The sequence below is a fragment of the Podarcis liolepis genome (assembly GCF_965112155.1).
Source record: "Podarcis liolepis genome assembly, chromosome: 3".
NCBI classification, from domain to species: Eukaryota; Metazoa; Chordata; class Lepidosauria; order Squamata; family Lacertidae; genus Podarcis; species Podarcis liolepis.
In genome coordinates, this window is record NC_139557.1 from 85,166,069 (window position 1) to 85,181,442 (window position 15,374).

Genomic DNA, 15,374 nt, shown 5'->3' on the forward strand with positions numbered 1-15,374 from the left:
AGAAGTACGGAGGAATTTGCCATGGTTTCTGTGGAAGGTTTGGCATTTATTTGTTATCACTGGGCACCTATGCATCTTTCCCATTGGCAAGCCTTTGACCCAGGTTGTATTGTTCCGACACAGAAGCAAGACACCAAACTATTAACCAGTGTTAGAGTCTTCCAAAGATCATGCCGCTGGCAAACCTGAGTTAGGGAATTAAGAGGGGATAATTTTCCAGTCAATTCCCTCTCTATCCTTAGCAGCAGTGAAACTTATCAGAAGGTGGCCATCTTTTCAAATGCTGTCATCCTTGGCATACTTACCTTGGGACAAACGTCACTGAACATAGTGGGGTTTACTTTGGAGGAAACATGCACACGATGGCACTGTCAGTGTATTGGGAGGAGGGAAAACGCATGTGGTGGTGTGTGGGCGTGTTTTAATTTTTAGATCAGTTGTTCTGCACAAGGCAGGGCATTGGGGCTGAACTTTTCCAGTCAATACATTGCTAGGGATCAGAGTCCAGTATAGCTGGGAATATGGGCAAAGGGTGACTAGAAGCTCCTTAGTGCGTCTGACGTTATAGATGTTGGAACAGGCAATTCAGCCACTTCTGGGGCCAGGATGTTGTGACTATACCGATTTGGAGGGTAGTGGTGGTGGGTCTGAAGGCATTTGCTTTCTGAACCAGGGGGACCCAACATGCTGCCCTCCGGATGTTTTTGGACTAGAGCTCTCGTCAGCTGTGGTCAGCTTGGCCAATGTTGAGGGTGATGGGAGTTGCAGTCCAACAACATCTGATGGACACCATGTTGACTGTCCTGGTCATTAGACTTTCAGCAAGTGCTGGGCAATTAGGTCTTGTTCTGGAAGTGAGTGCAGCCTTTTCACAACAAGCCTCTTGAGAGAGAGAGGGAGCAGCCAGCTCCCTGCTCCTTGCAAAAGTCTTATATCTTGCATGAATGTGCATCATAAAAGGTTGAGAGATGCTGGAGGCAGGAATAGCATTGGGTGGAGAGGTGGAGCCAAGAGGAGGATTTAGTGAGTAAAGAGAGCAGAGCTTATTTTGATAGGTGACTGAATCACCTCAGCAAGACTTACTTCCTAGTTGTGAGGACCTCAGTTTAACAATACATGATGCAAACTTTGGACCTTTAGGCTGTGCAGTCTCCACCCACAGTGAGATCACCAAGTTGCTGTTTTCCAGCTTTGCAATGTACCACTTTTGCAACGGCAATGTCACCTGCCTGCTTTGGGACACTCAGGGAGTGGCACTGGGCTGCTGTTCTTAGTGCAGGGCACCAGGGGGCAGCCTCTCATCTTGCCACAGTAGGTTACAATCGCAACAATTTCTTTTGGCTGGGTAAACTAGAGGAGCATTGCCAGAGGCTTATAGGAGAGCAAGTTTGTAACAACGGACCCATTTTATATTGTCGCTGGATTTCTTTTCCTGGTGGGACAGTTGAACATTTGTTACTCTCTGGGTTTGTTTTAACTAAATGGGAGGAGAATTGTTGAGTTCTAGAGGAAGGAGTAGGACCGGAATTCTGAGTTTCTCTTCCCAATTATTGCGTACTCATGCTTAACCTCTATTCCTTAATATTCACAGAGCATGTACTGGTTTGGGGATGAAAGATCACTTTGTTCCCCTGGGGTTTTATATGGGCTTAGGCATACACTGGTCTTCATTGATTAAAATGATTTATTCTGGGGATAGCCACTTGTATTTTACTGTTCCTGGCCAACGACTACTTAGCTGTCGGTCTACATGATTTAGGAGTACAGTAAATTGTAGCGCAATCCTATGCATGCGTACTCAGAAGTAAGCGCGCCAGGTTTAATTTCTGCTATCCACAAGGGGATCGGCCACCTGTGGAGCCTGTATATATACAACTCTGTGTGGCTAGGCCAAAGCCGTGGGGTTGATCTCTTGATTTTCTGTGGAGGATCAAATGGACATATTTACCGTATTTTTTGCTCTATAAGACTCACTTTCCCCCTCCTAAAAAGTAAGGGGAAATGTGTGTGCGTCTTATGGAGCGAAAGCAGGCTGCGCAGCTATCCCAGAAGCCAGAACAGCAGGAGGGATTGCTGCTTTCACTGCGAAGCGATCCCTCTTGCTGTTCTGGCTTCTGGGATTCAGAATATTTTTTTTCTTGTTTTCCTCCTCCAAAAACTAGGTGCGTCTTATGGTCTGGTGCGTCTCATAGAGCGAAAAATACGGTAGGCCTATGCTGCATAGGATTGTATGTGTGCTGGCCCTGGGTTGTCCCTTTGTGGGTGACAGAGACAGGGGCAGCTCCACACACAGGGCCAGATCAGACCTCATAAGAACATGCAGACATAAGAAGAGCCTGTTGGATCAGGCCCATGGCCCATGGCCCATCTTGTCTGGCTTCCTACTCCCAACCAGATGCTCGTGGGAAATCAGCAACCAGGACCCACTTTACCACCTGTGATTCCCACCAACTGGTATTCGGAGACGTATTACCTCTGACAGTGGAGGTAGAATTTGGAATTTACATACCTTTGAAATACGTGGACCAGTGCAGAGAGAATCCAAAAAACCACGTTTGCTTTCAGGGGGAATGCTTCCTCCCTGTAGTATGCATATAAGGGAAACCTCTGGCTGCTGTGATTGCTCATTAGATTGTATAGCCCTTTATGTTGAGCTGCAGGTATATCAATGGCAGCAGAGGCTCAAGCTGTGGTTCATCGTTGATGCTATTCTATCACAAAGCAATTGTTTGGGTTCCTTCATCCTTTAGCTTTAGGCCTGATATCAGTTCTACAGAATGCTATGTACTGAAACTGTCCAGCCAAGTTGGCATTGCTGTCAAAAGCAGGCTCCTGGTTTTGTAGGTTTATCCTAATTACATTTCAAATGCTGTTTAAAGACACTGGAACATGCCTCTCGTGTGCAGATGCTCAAGAAGCAGCCAGTTAAAGTGGCAGCTTCTATAGGAAATCTCTTGTGACAGTGTGTTTTATCACCATGCATTGTCATGATTGTCACAGACGAATATAAGTGGTGGGCAGATGTGGAACAGTCACTGAACTAGATTCAAGCAACTGCATTTAAAGCTCACCTGCAGATTCACTCTGCTACATTAATAATGAAATTTATCATAATGCACGATCTATAAAGCACCACAACTGTATGTGTAGCCACAGATGAGGGACTCTACAACACATGCTCTCTCCTTCCAGTTGTGCATCACTTTCTCCACAAAGCTGCCTGATTCTGCCATCTGGGATTGATATCTTAGAATTTAGTAGCACTAATTCTCAAAATTATTTATATTCACACAGTTTCCCTTTCTTATTCCTCATCTTAATGTGTAACTCATTGTAGGCAACGGAAACTGTCAGGCCACTTTCTTTGGAAGCTCCTAGCTGGTTTACATTTCTGCTTCTTGTGCTGTAGATGTGGCTGTGTATTGGGATTCCAAGATTCTTAGAGGCTAGGCAACCCCTCTCTTCACCCCCTTCCATTTAAAGGTGAAAATGTCAGAATAAAAAAAGGAGAGCACGGTGCCTATTGATTATATTTGGGCACCTGGCGTATTTCTTTGAGTGATATGCAGATTACATGTTCAGTTGCACATTTTGTTCTGTGTAATTAAGTGCAGCCCTCCAGATTTTGATGAATTTTGATGTGACTGGGGGTGAAGAGGTTGCTCATGTACGAACAGTGGATAAATCAACACACTTAATTGCTACCACTTTGCATACTCTGTAAAAACCCCCACACCTGCTGGCTTTTGTGTTTTTGCAGCATGGATGGAAGGGATCTTGAGATGCTCTGTCTCTGTGCCCATAGCTGCTTGGCACTGGTGTGTGTGTGTGTGTGTGTATGTATGTACATACATATACATATACATATACATATACATATACATATACATATACATATACATATACATATACATATATTACAGTGGACTCTCAGGTTACATTACCTTCGGGTAATGTAACTTTGGGGTTGCGAACGTTGCAAACCCGGAAGTATATACTTCCAGGTTTTGCCATGCGTGCATGTGCAGAAGCACTCTATTACACCATGCATGTGCGCAGAAGCGGCGCCTCTAGATACGGACCTTTTGCGGTACGTACAGACCCCCAGAATGAATTAAGTCCGTATCCAGAGGGTCCACTGTACGCAGACGCATACTGAGCAGAAAAATTATTTTTACCCTAACAAGTTCCTTGCTGCCTCGTGCTAGGAAAGGTGTGAATAATCAGCAATGTGGTTACGTGTCTGGCTGCATGCCTGCAAGTTTCCCAGGCGCTGAATTGTTTAATTCTCCAGTTTATAGATAGCTGTATTTTAAGGTTAAGGTCACTCTGAAGGGGAAGGAGAAGGAGGTGGCCCCATAGCAGGCAAGAAAGGATATGAGAGGCTGATTCCAGACTTTGGACTGGGCAGAGGAGGGGGGAGGCGAAAGCAATGAAGGGGCTTGCATTTCCTCCATGAGCACTGCCAGTCAGTACTCTGCATTTTTGCTTCCTGAGCAACTGCCTCTTTAATAGGCACTTAGGCAGGGCAGCCCATAGAAATCCCAGGCGGAGCCTCCTCCTTAGTTATACCTGCTGCCAGCAGCACTGTGGCACTGTCAGCTCCACATGACCGAGAATTAACTTTTGACAATTAATTGAGAAGCCCTGAGCTCAAAGCCTGGCAGCTTCTGTACATTCCTTTCTTCCCTCCCTCCCTCCCTGCACCTCCACTGCTTCGATGGAACAACCTTTATGCAGGTTTGTCACAGGTTCAGGGCTCTTCAGAAACGCTTACCGGAGTCCCTTTTTTTTCCATGATGCAAGCAGTTTGTGCTTGTTATCACACCGGGTTATCAACCTCACTACTGCAGGGACTCTGCATACGGCACAGGCGTATGATCTGAAGGCAAGAAAGCTGGGGTCAGATGCTATCTGCTGTGTCTGTGAACTGAGCCCTGCTAACAGCTTTTTTAAAAAAGCAGTTGCACGCTGGAGGAAGAAGGAACGATCCCATGCTGCTGGGAGTGTATTTGGAAGTATGCAGCACAATCTTGGGACGAGGACTTTGCACGCTTGCATGTGTTCCTTTTGTGTTGCTCTGCAGCCTTTCCTCCCCATGTCCGAGCTCTGCTGTGCACTTGGGAACATTGGGAAACTGGTGTGTGTGGAAATTGGTTAAGTTTTTCTCTCTTGGCATATGCACAAGGTCTTTGGGGAAGGGCTGCAGCTCAGTAGTGGAACATCTGCTTTGCATGCAGAAGGTCACCAGTTCTGTCTGCAGGGTGTCTGGGTAGGGCTGGGAAAACCCCTTAACCGAAGCCCTGGACTGCTGGTCAGTGTAAACAATACTTAGCTAGATTGACCAATGGGCTAATAGTATAAAAATTATAATTTAAATTGCTTGCACATACCTTTGCTCACTTTTTTTGGTGATCTTTTCCAACATAAAGCAGTGTATAATTTCTTGAAATCGAGGAGGCAGCTTCCTATGTTTGTATAGCATGGGAAATCTGCAGCTGAAATGGGTGCACCTCAGCCCATTGCACCTTTTCTACTAGCTGCATATTTGAGGCCCTGTCCATGTCTTCAATACTGTTGGAATACAACACTTCCTTTTATATTCATAAAAAATGGTGACACAAGTCTAATAACCGGTCTGGATAATGAAATACATTATTAAAGCTTATGGTGATGACGGGTTGGACCCAGGCTAAGGCTTTCCCCCAATACTGGAAGTCGGGTAGGATCCTTCCTGCAAACACACAAAGTACAGTGGTACCTCGGGTTAAGTACTTAATTCGTTCCAGAGGTCCGTTCTTAACCTGAAACTGTTCTTAACCTGAAGCACCACTTTAGCTAATGGGGCCTCCCGCTGCTGTCGCACCTCCAGAGCACAATTTCTGTTCTCATCCTGAAGCAAAGTTCTTAACCTGAGGTACTATTTCTGGGTTAGCAGAGTCTGTAGCCTGAAGCGTATGTAACCTGAAGTGTATGTAACCCAAGGTACCACTGTATAGAGCATGAAACACAAGCAATAGGAAAGGGGGGGAGGAAAAGTGCATTAATTTTGCTAATGCCATACCAATATACACTCTGTCTCATTGTAAAGTATGGAAGCAGCCTTGTTGGAGGGTGCTGGTAGCTTCTTTGCTCTTTGCCAGGTGGGGTGGGGTGGAGGAACATCCTGGGACACAAGCACTCCAGTGCTGAAATGAGGACGGAGTGAGAGCACAGCTCCGAAAAAAGCAACCTGAACATTTTCTGAAAGGCTTGAAAAATGGCAGGTCATTCCTTCCTTTACTTTACCTTAAGGGTTTACCTGAGTGATGGACAGGTATGCAGTAGGTGACTCTAGAACTTGCATAGCTGCTGTTCCCGATTCCATGCCAATCGTAATAAGCCTAATATTGTAGTTGAAGGAAAAAGCACATTTTCCTTGTGATGAAACATTATGTGATGAGTGCCAGGAAAATATCCCCACCGCAGAAGTGCTTCCTTAGGAGTTGATGTCTGGTTCTCCCCAACAGCTGCCTTTTATTCTGTGAAAAATGCCAATTTTTAAGAGAGGCCCTGAAATGCACAATGTCTAGGACTTGTAGTGGATTTTTTGTTTTTCATATGGTGAGCTATTGGGCTGAGTTAACTGGGTTTGGTAAACTGGTTTCTGAGCAGAGTGTGTCAAACTCCTCATTCCACTTCCACTAGCTTCAGGGGAATGCTGCTCTAATAAGGTCTGCCATGGTCCTCTGTGAGATCTGCTCTGATTTCTGAGGCTCGCGATTCGCTTTAGTTTCTGCCTTGCAAATGCGTTCAGAATATCTAGCTCATTAAAATTCAAACGGGCAAATGCTGAACCTGCCAGTGATTTGGCCCTATCTTGCTTTTCTACAACCCCTGTTCTACTCTGTATCTCCTTGGGTTTAAGTGCTTTTTAACTGAACTAATGCATTTATTGACAGCATGTTTCAGTGAGCCCATGAGATAATGGGAAAGGTATCTAGGCAGAAAGAGCACCGAGTGCAGAGCCATTTATCCACACACCCACAGCCCTGTTTCCTACGTTGCCTTGAAACAGCTTACGAATGATCACAGTGCAAAACAGAGATGTTCTTAATTCCTAATTTCTCTCCCTCCCCCACCTCTTGTTTTTTTGTAGTTATCTCATTTCTGGTGGTCTTTGAGCGCAGTGCCTGCAGGACAATTGAGACCATGGTGGATATTTTCCAAGAATACCCTGACGAGGTGGAATACATTTTCAAGCCATCCTGTGTGCCCCTGATGAGGTGTGCAGGGTGCTGTAATGACGAGGCGCTGGAGTGCGTACCCACATCGACATACAATGTCACCATGGAGGTGAGGCTCTAGCTAAGGAACAGGAGGTGGGCGACAGAGCAAAGGGGGAGGTGACATTGCTTGTTTCCTTCAGTGTAACTCACACAGGACCACGGGTGGTTTATCTAAATCAGGAATGGTCAGCTGGTAGCTCTTGAACCACATCTATCAGCCTCCTCCGTCTACTGCTGCTGTCAGCTGTCAAAGGACTGGGGTAGAAGGATTCTTCATTATTCTTATTTTTGCTCTGCTTTTTGCCTGCTGGGTGGCACTCCTTCCTCGAGTGATTTTACTTGCTAGGGAGTGCTGGTGAAGTCAAAAGGAGCACAAGAGACTCCTTGCATCAGAAAATGGGGAACTGACCTAGTGATTTCTATAGCATTACAGAGACCTCTCCTCTCCACTTGAGGGAAGGGTACCAAGCAGCTGTGAGAAATGTGGCTCTTTTTTGGGGGGGGCAGGTATTACTGGGTTATTGCTTTTATTTTAATTTTATATACTGATCATTTTATGTGAACTGCCCTAAGACCTCTGGGTATAGGGCAGTATATAAATTCAATAAATAATAATAATAATAATAATAATAATAATTAATAATTAATAATTAATAGCAGCTTTTTGTGTGCTGCTTTTACATCAGGTATTTGAGAAATAGCTAGCTGGTCTAGAAGCAGAGTGTGAATTGTTGCCCTTCACTCAGCTGCTGGGGTGCCCAGCTGGAGTGTCTGTGATTTTTTGAGCAGCTTGAATGGGGAGAATCCATCTACTCCCTGACTGAATGTTGCCCACTCCAATCTAGCTTACACACTACCCCTTGCACTAGATGAGCTTGAGGTTTTTTGTCCCCATTAAGTCTCATAGAAAAGCTGGGGGTGGGGAGCCTCTGCACCTTGAGATGCTCTTGGCCTGTAACTCCCACCATCTCTGACCATCGACCCTGCTGGCTGGGACTGGAGGGAGCTGGAGTCCAGCAACATCCGGAGGGAACCCGTTAGCTAGCTACAAATCTGAGGATCTATGTGTAGACAGGGATCTCCTCAGGTCCATTGGCCCCTCTTCACTCTGGCTTCTGCTTAATTCTTGTTTTGGCTTCTGTATCTTCCAACCCCATCTCCCAGTGCAGCAGACTGTGGCATACAAAGGGAGCTGTGAACTTTCTTCTTCAAAAGTTGGCCAGGTCAGGGTCCACTGGCCAAGCTAGAGTTCTGACTTGTTAGTTGCAAAGGCACTGCAGGGGTAGGAAGAACAACAATGCAGAGACAAATGGAAGAGCTTCCTCTCTCTTTTACTTTGAATTTAGTCATCCTGAAGGGAAATGGTTGGAAAGAATAGCTAAGGCCAAAGCATACTGTGAGGATGCACGCTTTCCACACAGAGCACAGCCAATACGCCTCTGCCAGAACTTGCTTCCTGTCTATTCCTCTCAGCTTTGCAAAAATGTCTTGAATCCTCATCCGCATCCGCATCCGTGCCTAAGAAAACGACTGCTGATGCCCCCCAGTTACCATTTACAGATATCAACCTGCCATTCTAGACCTGGCCACACCCAAACAGAGGGTGTAAATGCCGTGGTGGTTTTTTGGTATCCAGACCCAAGACCACAAGTGGCAATGTGGATTCCAAGGAAACCAGTTCTACTAATGACCTTAGTGAAGTATGGAGTTAAGCTTGCATACCTGCCAGTTATCATTTTGGCAGTGCCACCCTTGCGTGCTGTTGCACAAGGCAGAGGAACAGGCCCCCAAGCTGAAGGGTTTATCACCTAAACCTGCTGTTCACCAAACAGACTACACTAGCAAGCCTGTCTTTGAGACAGAGTTTAGCGTCTGCAGGACTAGGGAGCCTCATTATTTATAGCATTAGTACCCTGCTCTCCACCCATCTTGCATGCAAGCAGTTCAGACATGACAGTCCCTGCCTGCAGGTGTGAAATCTGAAAGATCTAACACAAAAGGAAAAGGGAGGGAAGAGGAGGAAAAGCAAACTCAGATGCCAGTTCTTAAAAGTTGAATAGTTATTTTAGTGACCAGAGCTGATGGATTGAGCCCTGCTTCCCGTTTCTTCTGCTAAGGCAGCCTCCTGGAATGGCTGCTTCCAGTGGACAAGCGAGAGAAGAGGCCCGATAGAGTTGACTGATGGAATGAGCCCTGCATGTGTGGTTTGCTCCTGCACGCGTCTCTCTTTCCTTAGTATTGCAAATGCACACGCACTCAGTAGCAACCTGCACTTCAAGTTTCATCATCCTGTGTGCTCTACATACATTTGAAATCATTGTGGCTGCCAAAAGTCTCCTGAGTCTGTCGCTGCCTTGCTCAAGTCGTGTCTCATTGTGTCTTCCTGAATCCAGGCACCAATATGCCTCCAGAAATGGTCCTTTGCCCCACCTGTGGAGAAGCATGTCATTTTTGTGGGCAAGTTGCTTGGTAGCTAAAATTCAAGTAAGAGGAAGACAGTCGAAAAATATGTATAGACTTGCCCTTTTAACAAACTTCTTGTGCTGGTCATCCGGAGCAGGAATTACACAGTTTTATATTTCTTACTGCTTTAGAAAGCAAGTCTATATATGCCTACTCATGAGTAAGTCCTACTGAGTTCAGTGGGGCTTGCTCTCAGGTTAGGTGGGTATAGGATTGGAGCCTCTCTTAATTTTGTTTTGCCATAGTGCTGTTTGCCTCTTTGTTTTGAGAGGTTGTGATTGGTGAACGAGACTCAGCCTCTACCTTCTTTCTTTCCCCTCCTTTCATTTCAGATCCTGAGAATTAAACACTTTCAAGGCCAGCACTTAAGCCGGATGAGCTTCCAGCAGCACAGAGAATGTGAATGCAGGTGAGAGTGGATACCTTCTGGAATTGAACCGACTGCTTTACAGTTGCATCTTAAAAAAAGAAAAGACTAAAAAGGTTCACAGCCTTAGTATGGAAGGGCCTCTGTTTGATGATTGCTTGAAGGAGAATATTTCAATAGAGGTATTATGTTCTTAATATAATAGTTGTAGGTTGCTCGCCACCAATTAGGTATGTTCACAGGATGGTGAAGCTGTGAATGCATAGTGCTTGCGAAGTTGGGGCAGGGACACCTAGTTAAACTCCCACCTCCAACTTCTCTTGCCACGTGGACTTCCCTTTAGATCTTCACTCAACTGGTTGTAAACACCTGGAATGGGTTTATAGGTACGTTCAATCAAACATGGTTAGAAACAACCAGGAACCCTACTAAGCTGTGTCTCCCACTTGTGGGGAGGTTTCTAAGTGTGTTCAATGGAGCACACTTGCAAAACCCTCTTCAGAAGCTTCCATTAAGCTCTCTGTGACCTCTGATGCACGGGCCTAAGGAGGCATGCCAGGCCCCTCTGAATGGTCATTTCTAGCAAACCCCAGCCATGTGATGGCATTTGACAATTATGTTGACCTTCCTCACCATTTTCCACAGTCTTCCTAGGGCTTCATTTTACGTATTTTGCATTCATTTTTACATGTTTTTGAAATATTTTATATACAACAGTATATAAAAGTATGTAAGATATGTTTTGAAACCAGCCCTACTCCCTTCTGCCTCTGCTCCTGCCCACTGTTGGAATGCAGCCCCCGGAAGAAGGCTAGCCAGCTTAGGATCAGGCCCTTGGGCAGAAAGTGGCCCCCCCACTCCCAATCTAAAGGGAAGCCTGTGTGCCTAGGGAAGCTGGGGGGGGGAGGAGCTTGTATGCTCACCCCTGCCTCCATCTCTTGCTTTTGAGCATCACATGTTCAGGCAAAATACCTGCACACAGCATGAGACTCCATTAGATGCCAATAGCTAGCTGTGAAACATCTTAGCATCATGGCCAGGAATTATTTTGCATCTGGCTGCGATAATTTATTTAAAATGTTTGTTAATGGCCCTTGATTGAAAGATTCCAGGATGGCTTACAGAAGTGTGAATAAAAACAAATTCACACACAACATATAACACAAGCAAAATGCTGAAGGATTACACCCTTGTAATCATTTTTTGGGGAGAGGGGGTTTAACATGGCGAAAGCGGGTGTGTGATACCTGTGTATATATTCTTGGTTCCCTCCTGATATCTCTTCTCTTGTCTTTCCACACAGAGAGAGACCAAAGAAAGAAGTGAAACCTAGACAAGAAAAGTAAGTAACTTGGCTTAAGTTCTTTTTCTCTTTTGGTGTTGGTAATTTCCCTCCCTCCCTCCCTCCTTTCCTTCCAATCATGGGAAACAATAACTGATTTAACAAACAAACAAAATTGCCATCATAAGGGCTGCACCCTGAATCCATTCTTTGTAGGCAGATAACACATACACACACCTAGCTTTGATGACTATTGCTTCTTTCCTGCCTGATAACATACTGAAACGGCTTACTCATAGAAATTTGTAAAGAATAGCAAGGACAAAATTGGTAAAGAACAACAATGAAGCAACAGAATCTTCCCCTCCCTCCTTCCCTTTGGGAATGGATTCTAGGTTAAAGTTTCCTTCCATGAGCAGTTGTTGTTGTGGACACTGGAAATCATTGCCTCTCTCTTGCTGCTTGGGTGAAAACTTGCTGACTTATTCATAGCTGCTTGCATAGATTCTTAACACCAAGGCTATGCATGTGAGCTTTGCTGTCTCTCTCAGAGAAGGGGAGTTCTGCCCGCTATAGGGGGAAAAGCTGAAAGTAGAAGCCTGTTCAGAGTATGGGCAGTGAGGTGACATAAATGTGAATGAACTTCGCATATTGATCACAATGGGTAGAATAAAATAAAGTGAACCTTCTTGACATGTGAACCTTCTTGACATTGGATGGGCTGCCTTATGGGAAAGGGACTAGCTGATGTTATAATGTGAATGGCGATCTGCTTTCAGCTTTGTGTGGACTAATGCGGCAGTGTTGATCGGGGAAAAAAATCCCTCTCTATCCATCTCCCAGACCATACCGAACAAGGGCAAATGTAATGTTTTCTCTTCCCGCTCCTGGATTAAAAATAATAATTACACATGCATTATGAGGGCATGAGTAGGACAGTGGACAGTCTCTGATTTGTTATGGCAGCTAGGCAGAAACAGAGAGAGAGAGGAGAAAGGAAGAAAGAGACTCTTAATGGCCAGCTATGTTGCCATTACCATGTTCTAACCTTCTCCTTGGGATTCGTTTCACGGAACCATCAAGAGGGGAGAGCCCAGCAAAGCACTTTCAGCTTGGCTTGTTCTTTCTGGAATATCTTGTTCAATGGAGTGGCTGAAAGAGATCAGGGTGTGCTGCTGCGATGGAGAGAAAATGCTCGTGTAGCCAAAGTCCTCTCACCTTCTGCTGAAACTTCCACTCCTCACCTTTGGCTGAACTTCAGGTGGCTTGCTTCACTTTGCAAATTTCGCAGAACATGGGGCACTCTGAGTTAAGCTGAAATTCCTCTTGCGCTCGATGCTGTTGGTTTTGCTTTCCTCCGGGGGAATGTGTCCTTCACGAAGTCAAGCATTGTGGAAAGGTTTTCCTCAAGCAGGCACCACTCCCTCTGTCTTGTTTGTAGCTCTAGCTGCAATTTGGGGGTGCTTACTCTGCCTGTAGTAAGGAAAAGAGAAACTGGTGCCAACCAACAGGCTTGAACAAGTCCCGGGAAAGATGCAGCCAGTTACCCCCACAGCCCGCCTCTTCTTCCCATCCCATTGATGTGGACTTGCCTGTGGGAGGGAAGGAGGTAGATCTTGGGAGCGAGATGTAGGAACCCTCTCAAAATGCTCTTGCTTCTTTCTGTGTGCACCTCTCCCTTGATCTGCTGCTAACACGGGGAATCAGGGTTCCCCAGACATCCACCTGGGTCATGGGGTTGGAGCTGAGCATTCCTGCCGATCTCAATTAATTCACATTATCAACATACATTTGGAAGGGCTGTAGCTCAGCAGTGAAGCATAAGCTTTCTACCCAAAGGGTTTGAAGTTCAGTCTTGGGCATCTCCAGGTAGGGTTGGGAAACATGACTGCCTGAAACCCTGGAGAGCCATTGCTATTCAGCATAATAAATACTGAGTGGTCTTGCTTGCTATAAGGCAGCTTCCCATACTGGAATAAGACTTGAGTTCCTATATTAGCAGGTTATCAGTCTTATCTTAGCTATAGGAAGGTGGCTCCAAATTCTCTGGCAGGACTGTGCCATAACCCAAAGAGTGCTAGCTAGGTTGAGGCTTTACTTCACCACCTCTTCATTTAGAAATAGGCTGTTTGGCAGGTCTTTATTCCCAGCAGGGCTTGAGAGGCAAGAGAAGTTCAGCAGCTGGTTCTTTGGGTTAGGATTCCTCTTCTTGCATCGTTGTTCACCTGCCAGCATCAGTTATGGCTTCAGTCTTTGTGGATGACCCCAGCAGCAAAGCGATAGCAGAACTGGCTGCTCTGCTGTCGGTTGCAACATGACAGTCATAGCTGTGGAACAGCATGCTGGGTTCAAATGGACCCAGAGTTCATGGTCTCCAGAGTAAGGCCAAAGGGACTGAGGTTGAGATTTTAGTCAGCAGTTCCATTTGCTGCCTGCCTACTTTTGAGCACCACTTAGGGCTGAGTTCAACTAAATGGTTGTGCTAGTGGGAGCCAACACAAGAAGTCCAGCTAGTGCAATGGGGCTTCCTTCCTTCTGTGCCCCCCAAATCAACCCACAGAATAGGGGCAAAGATGGGTGGTCTCCTTAGTGCTACTTTGAATTCCACCCTTATAATTTCACTGGAGTTCTTCAAACTGGATTTCTGAGGTCAGAAGTTCTGTGTGTCAGAAGAATCCAGACATATGCTGGGCAAGGCGCAAATGCTTTATCAAGGATGCCTGCCTGCACTGTCTCTTACCAGCTGCATTTCATTTGGGCACAGGTGGCTTCCAGGCCTCTTTCAGCAAGCCCCACCTCCATGTGGGGAGAAGTAGCTCCTGCCATCTCTTGGGCCAGTGGCAGGGTTGCATGCTGAGACATTGTTGGGTCCTGCCATGGTTCAGCTCCGCAGCCCTGACAGAGGTTGTGCTGGTGGTGTGAAGGGGGCTAGAGTAAGAGGTGGCAAAAAAGAAACCTTGAGCCAAAGGCTTTCCAGCCTTCTCTTCTTCCTGGGCTTCCTCTTCACCCAAGCCCACAGGGCAGTTCCTTCCCCATTTCCTGTCCTCCCTCCCTGTTTTCCTTCCCGCTTCTTCTCTTCCTCCTTCCTTCTCTTTTCTTTCTTTCTGCTTTTTTTTGTTTTGTTTTTCTTCCAGAAAATCAAAGCGAGGAAAGGGGAAGGGTCAAAAGAGAAAGCGCAAGAGAGGCCGGTATAAACCACAAAACTTGTACGTTTGCATCATGTGCTTGTAGACTCTGCCCGTTCCCCATTTCTTCCCATCACCCCTCAAATCAAAACACCTGCTTGCAATACACCTAATTACAACAAAGAGACAATTCCCCACCCACTTCTCCAAATCACTCCTTCGTGGAGAGCTGGGGTGGCCTCACTGGTGGTGGTAGCGTAGCAGCTTTGGCACGTCTGACACAGAGGCATAAAAGGAGGAGCGATTCTTCTTCTTCTTGGGATTACTCTTTCTTTTCCGAAGGCACAACAACATGAAGGGACAGGCAGGCTTATTTGCTTCACTGTTGCTGCACCCTGCAATTCCCCCTGTGTGATTTCCCATCTCCTCGCTTCCCTTAATTTCAGCTTTCCCTTTAAGGCTGTCATTGTTAATGAGGCTGGCAACAAGGGCTTGGTGCTTGCCATTCATGCATGTTTATGTCTGTGTGTGTGATCTGATGGTAACACTAACCAGTGAGGAGCTAGAGGACTCTGGGAAATGTATGAGGAGCTCTCTCTCTCTCTCTCTCTCTCTCTCTCTCTCTCTCTCTCTCTCTTCTGGATATTGGTGGTTCCTCTTTTACTCTCTCTCTCTCTTCAATTCACAGAATCCTGCATTGCTAATAATCTGGTGGCAGTTCTGCAGCAGGAAAGGGATTTGAAAAGGAGCTATTTTGATTCAATCCCTAAGGGGAAAATTATTATTATTATTATTATTATTATTATTATTATTATTATTATTAAGGCCCCCACGCACAAAGCAGCTGAATCTAGGAGACTGTCTCCTCT

At 45.8% G+C, this 15,374-nt stretch overlaps 1 protein-coding gene across 5 annotated transcripts in view; it reads left to right on the forward strand.

Annotated features, from left to right (window-relative positions):
• VEGFA (vascular endothelial growth factor A) overlaps positions 1-15,374 on the forward strand; it is a 30,645-nt gene that overhangs the window by 8,775 nt on the left and 6,496 nt on the right. For 2 of the 5 annotated variants that reach the window (XM_083495989.1, XM_083495993.1), the window contains exons 3-6: positions 7,139-7,335; positions 10,064-10,140; positions 11,402-11,440; positions 14,515-14,586. In XM_083495989.1, coding sequence (XP_083352115.1) covers positions 7,139-7,335; positions 10,064-10,140; positions 11,402-11,440; positions 14,515-14,586 — 385 coding nt within the window. The remainder of the gene's footprint in view (positions 1-7,138; positions 7,336-10,063; positions 10,141-11,401; positions 11,441-14,514; positions 14,587-15,374) is intronic. The other 3 variants (XM_083495990.1, XM_083495991.1, XM_083495992.1) reach the window with 3 other exon arrangements.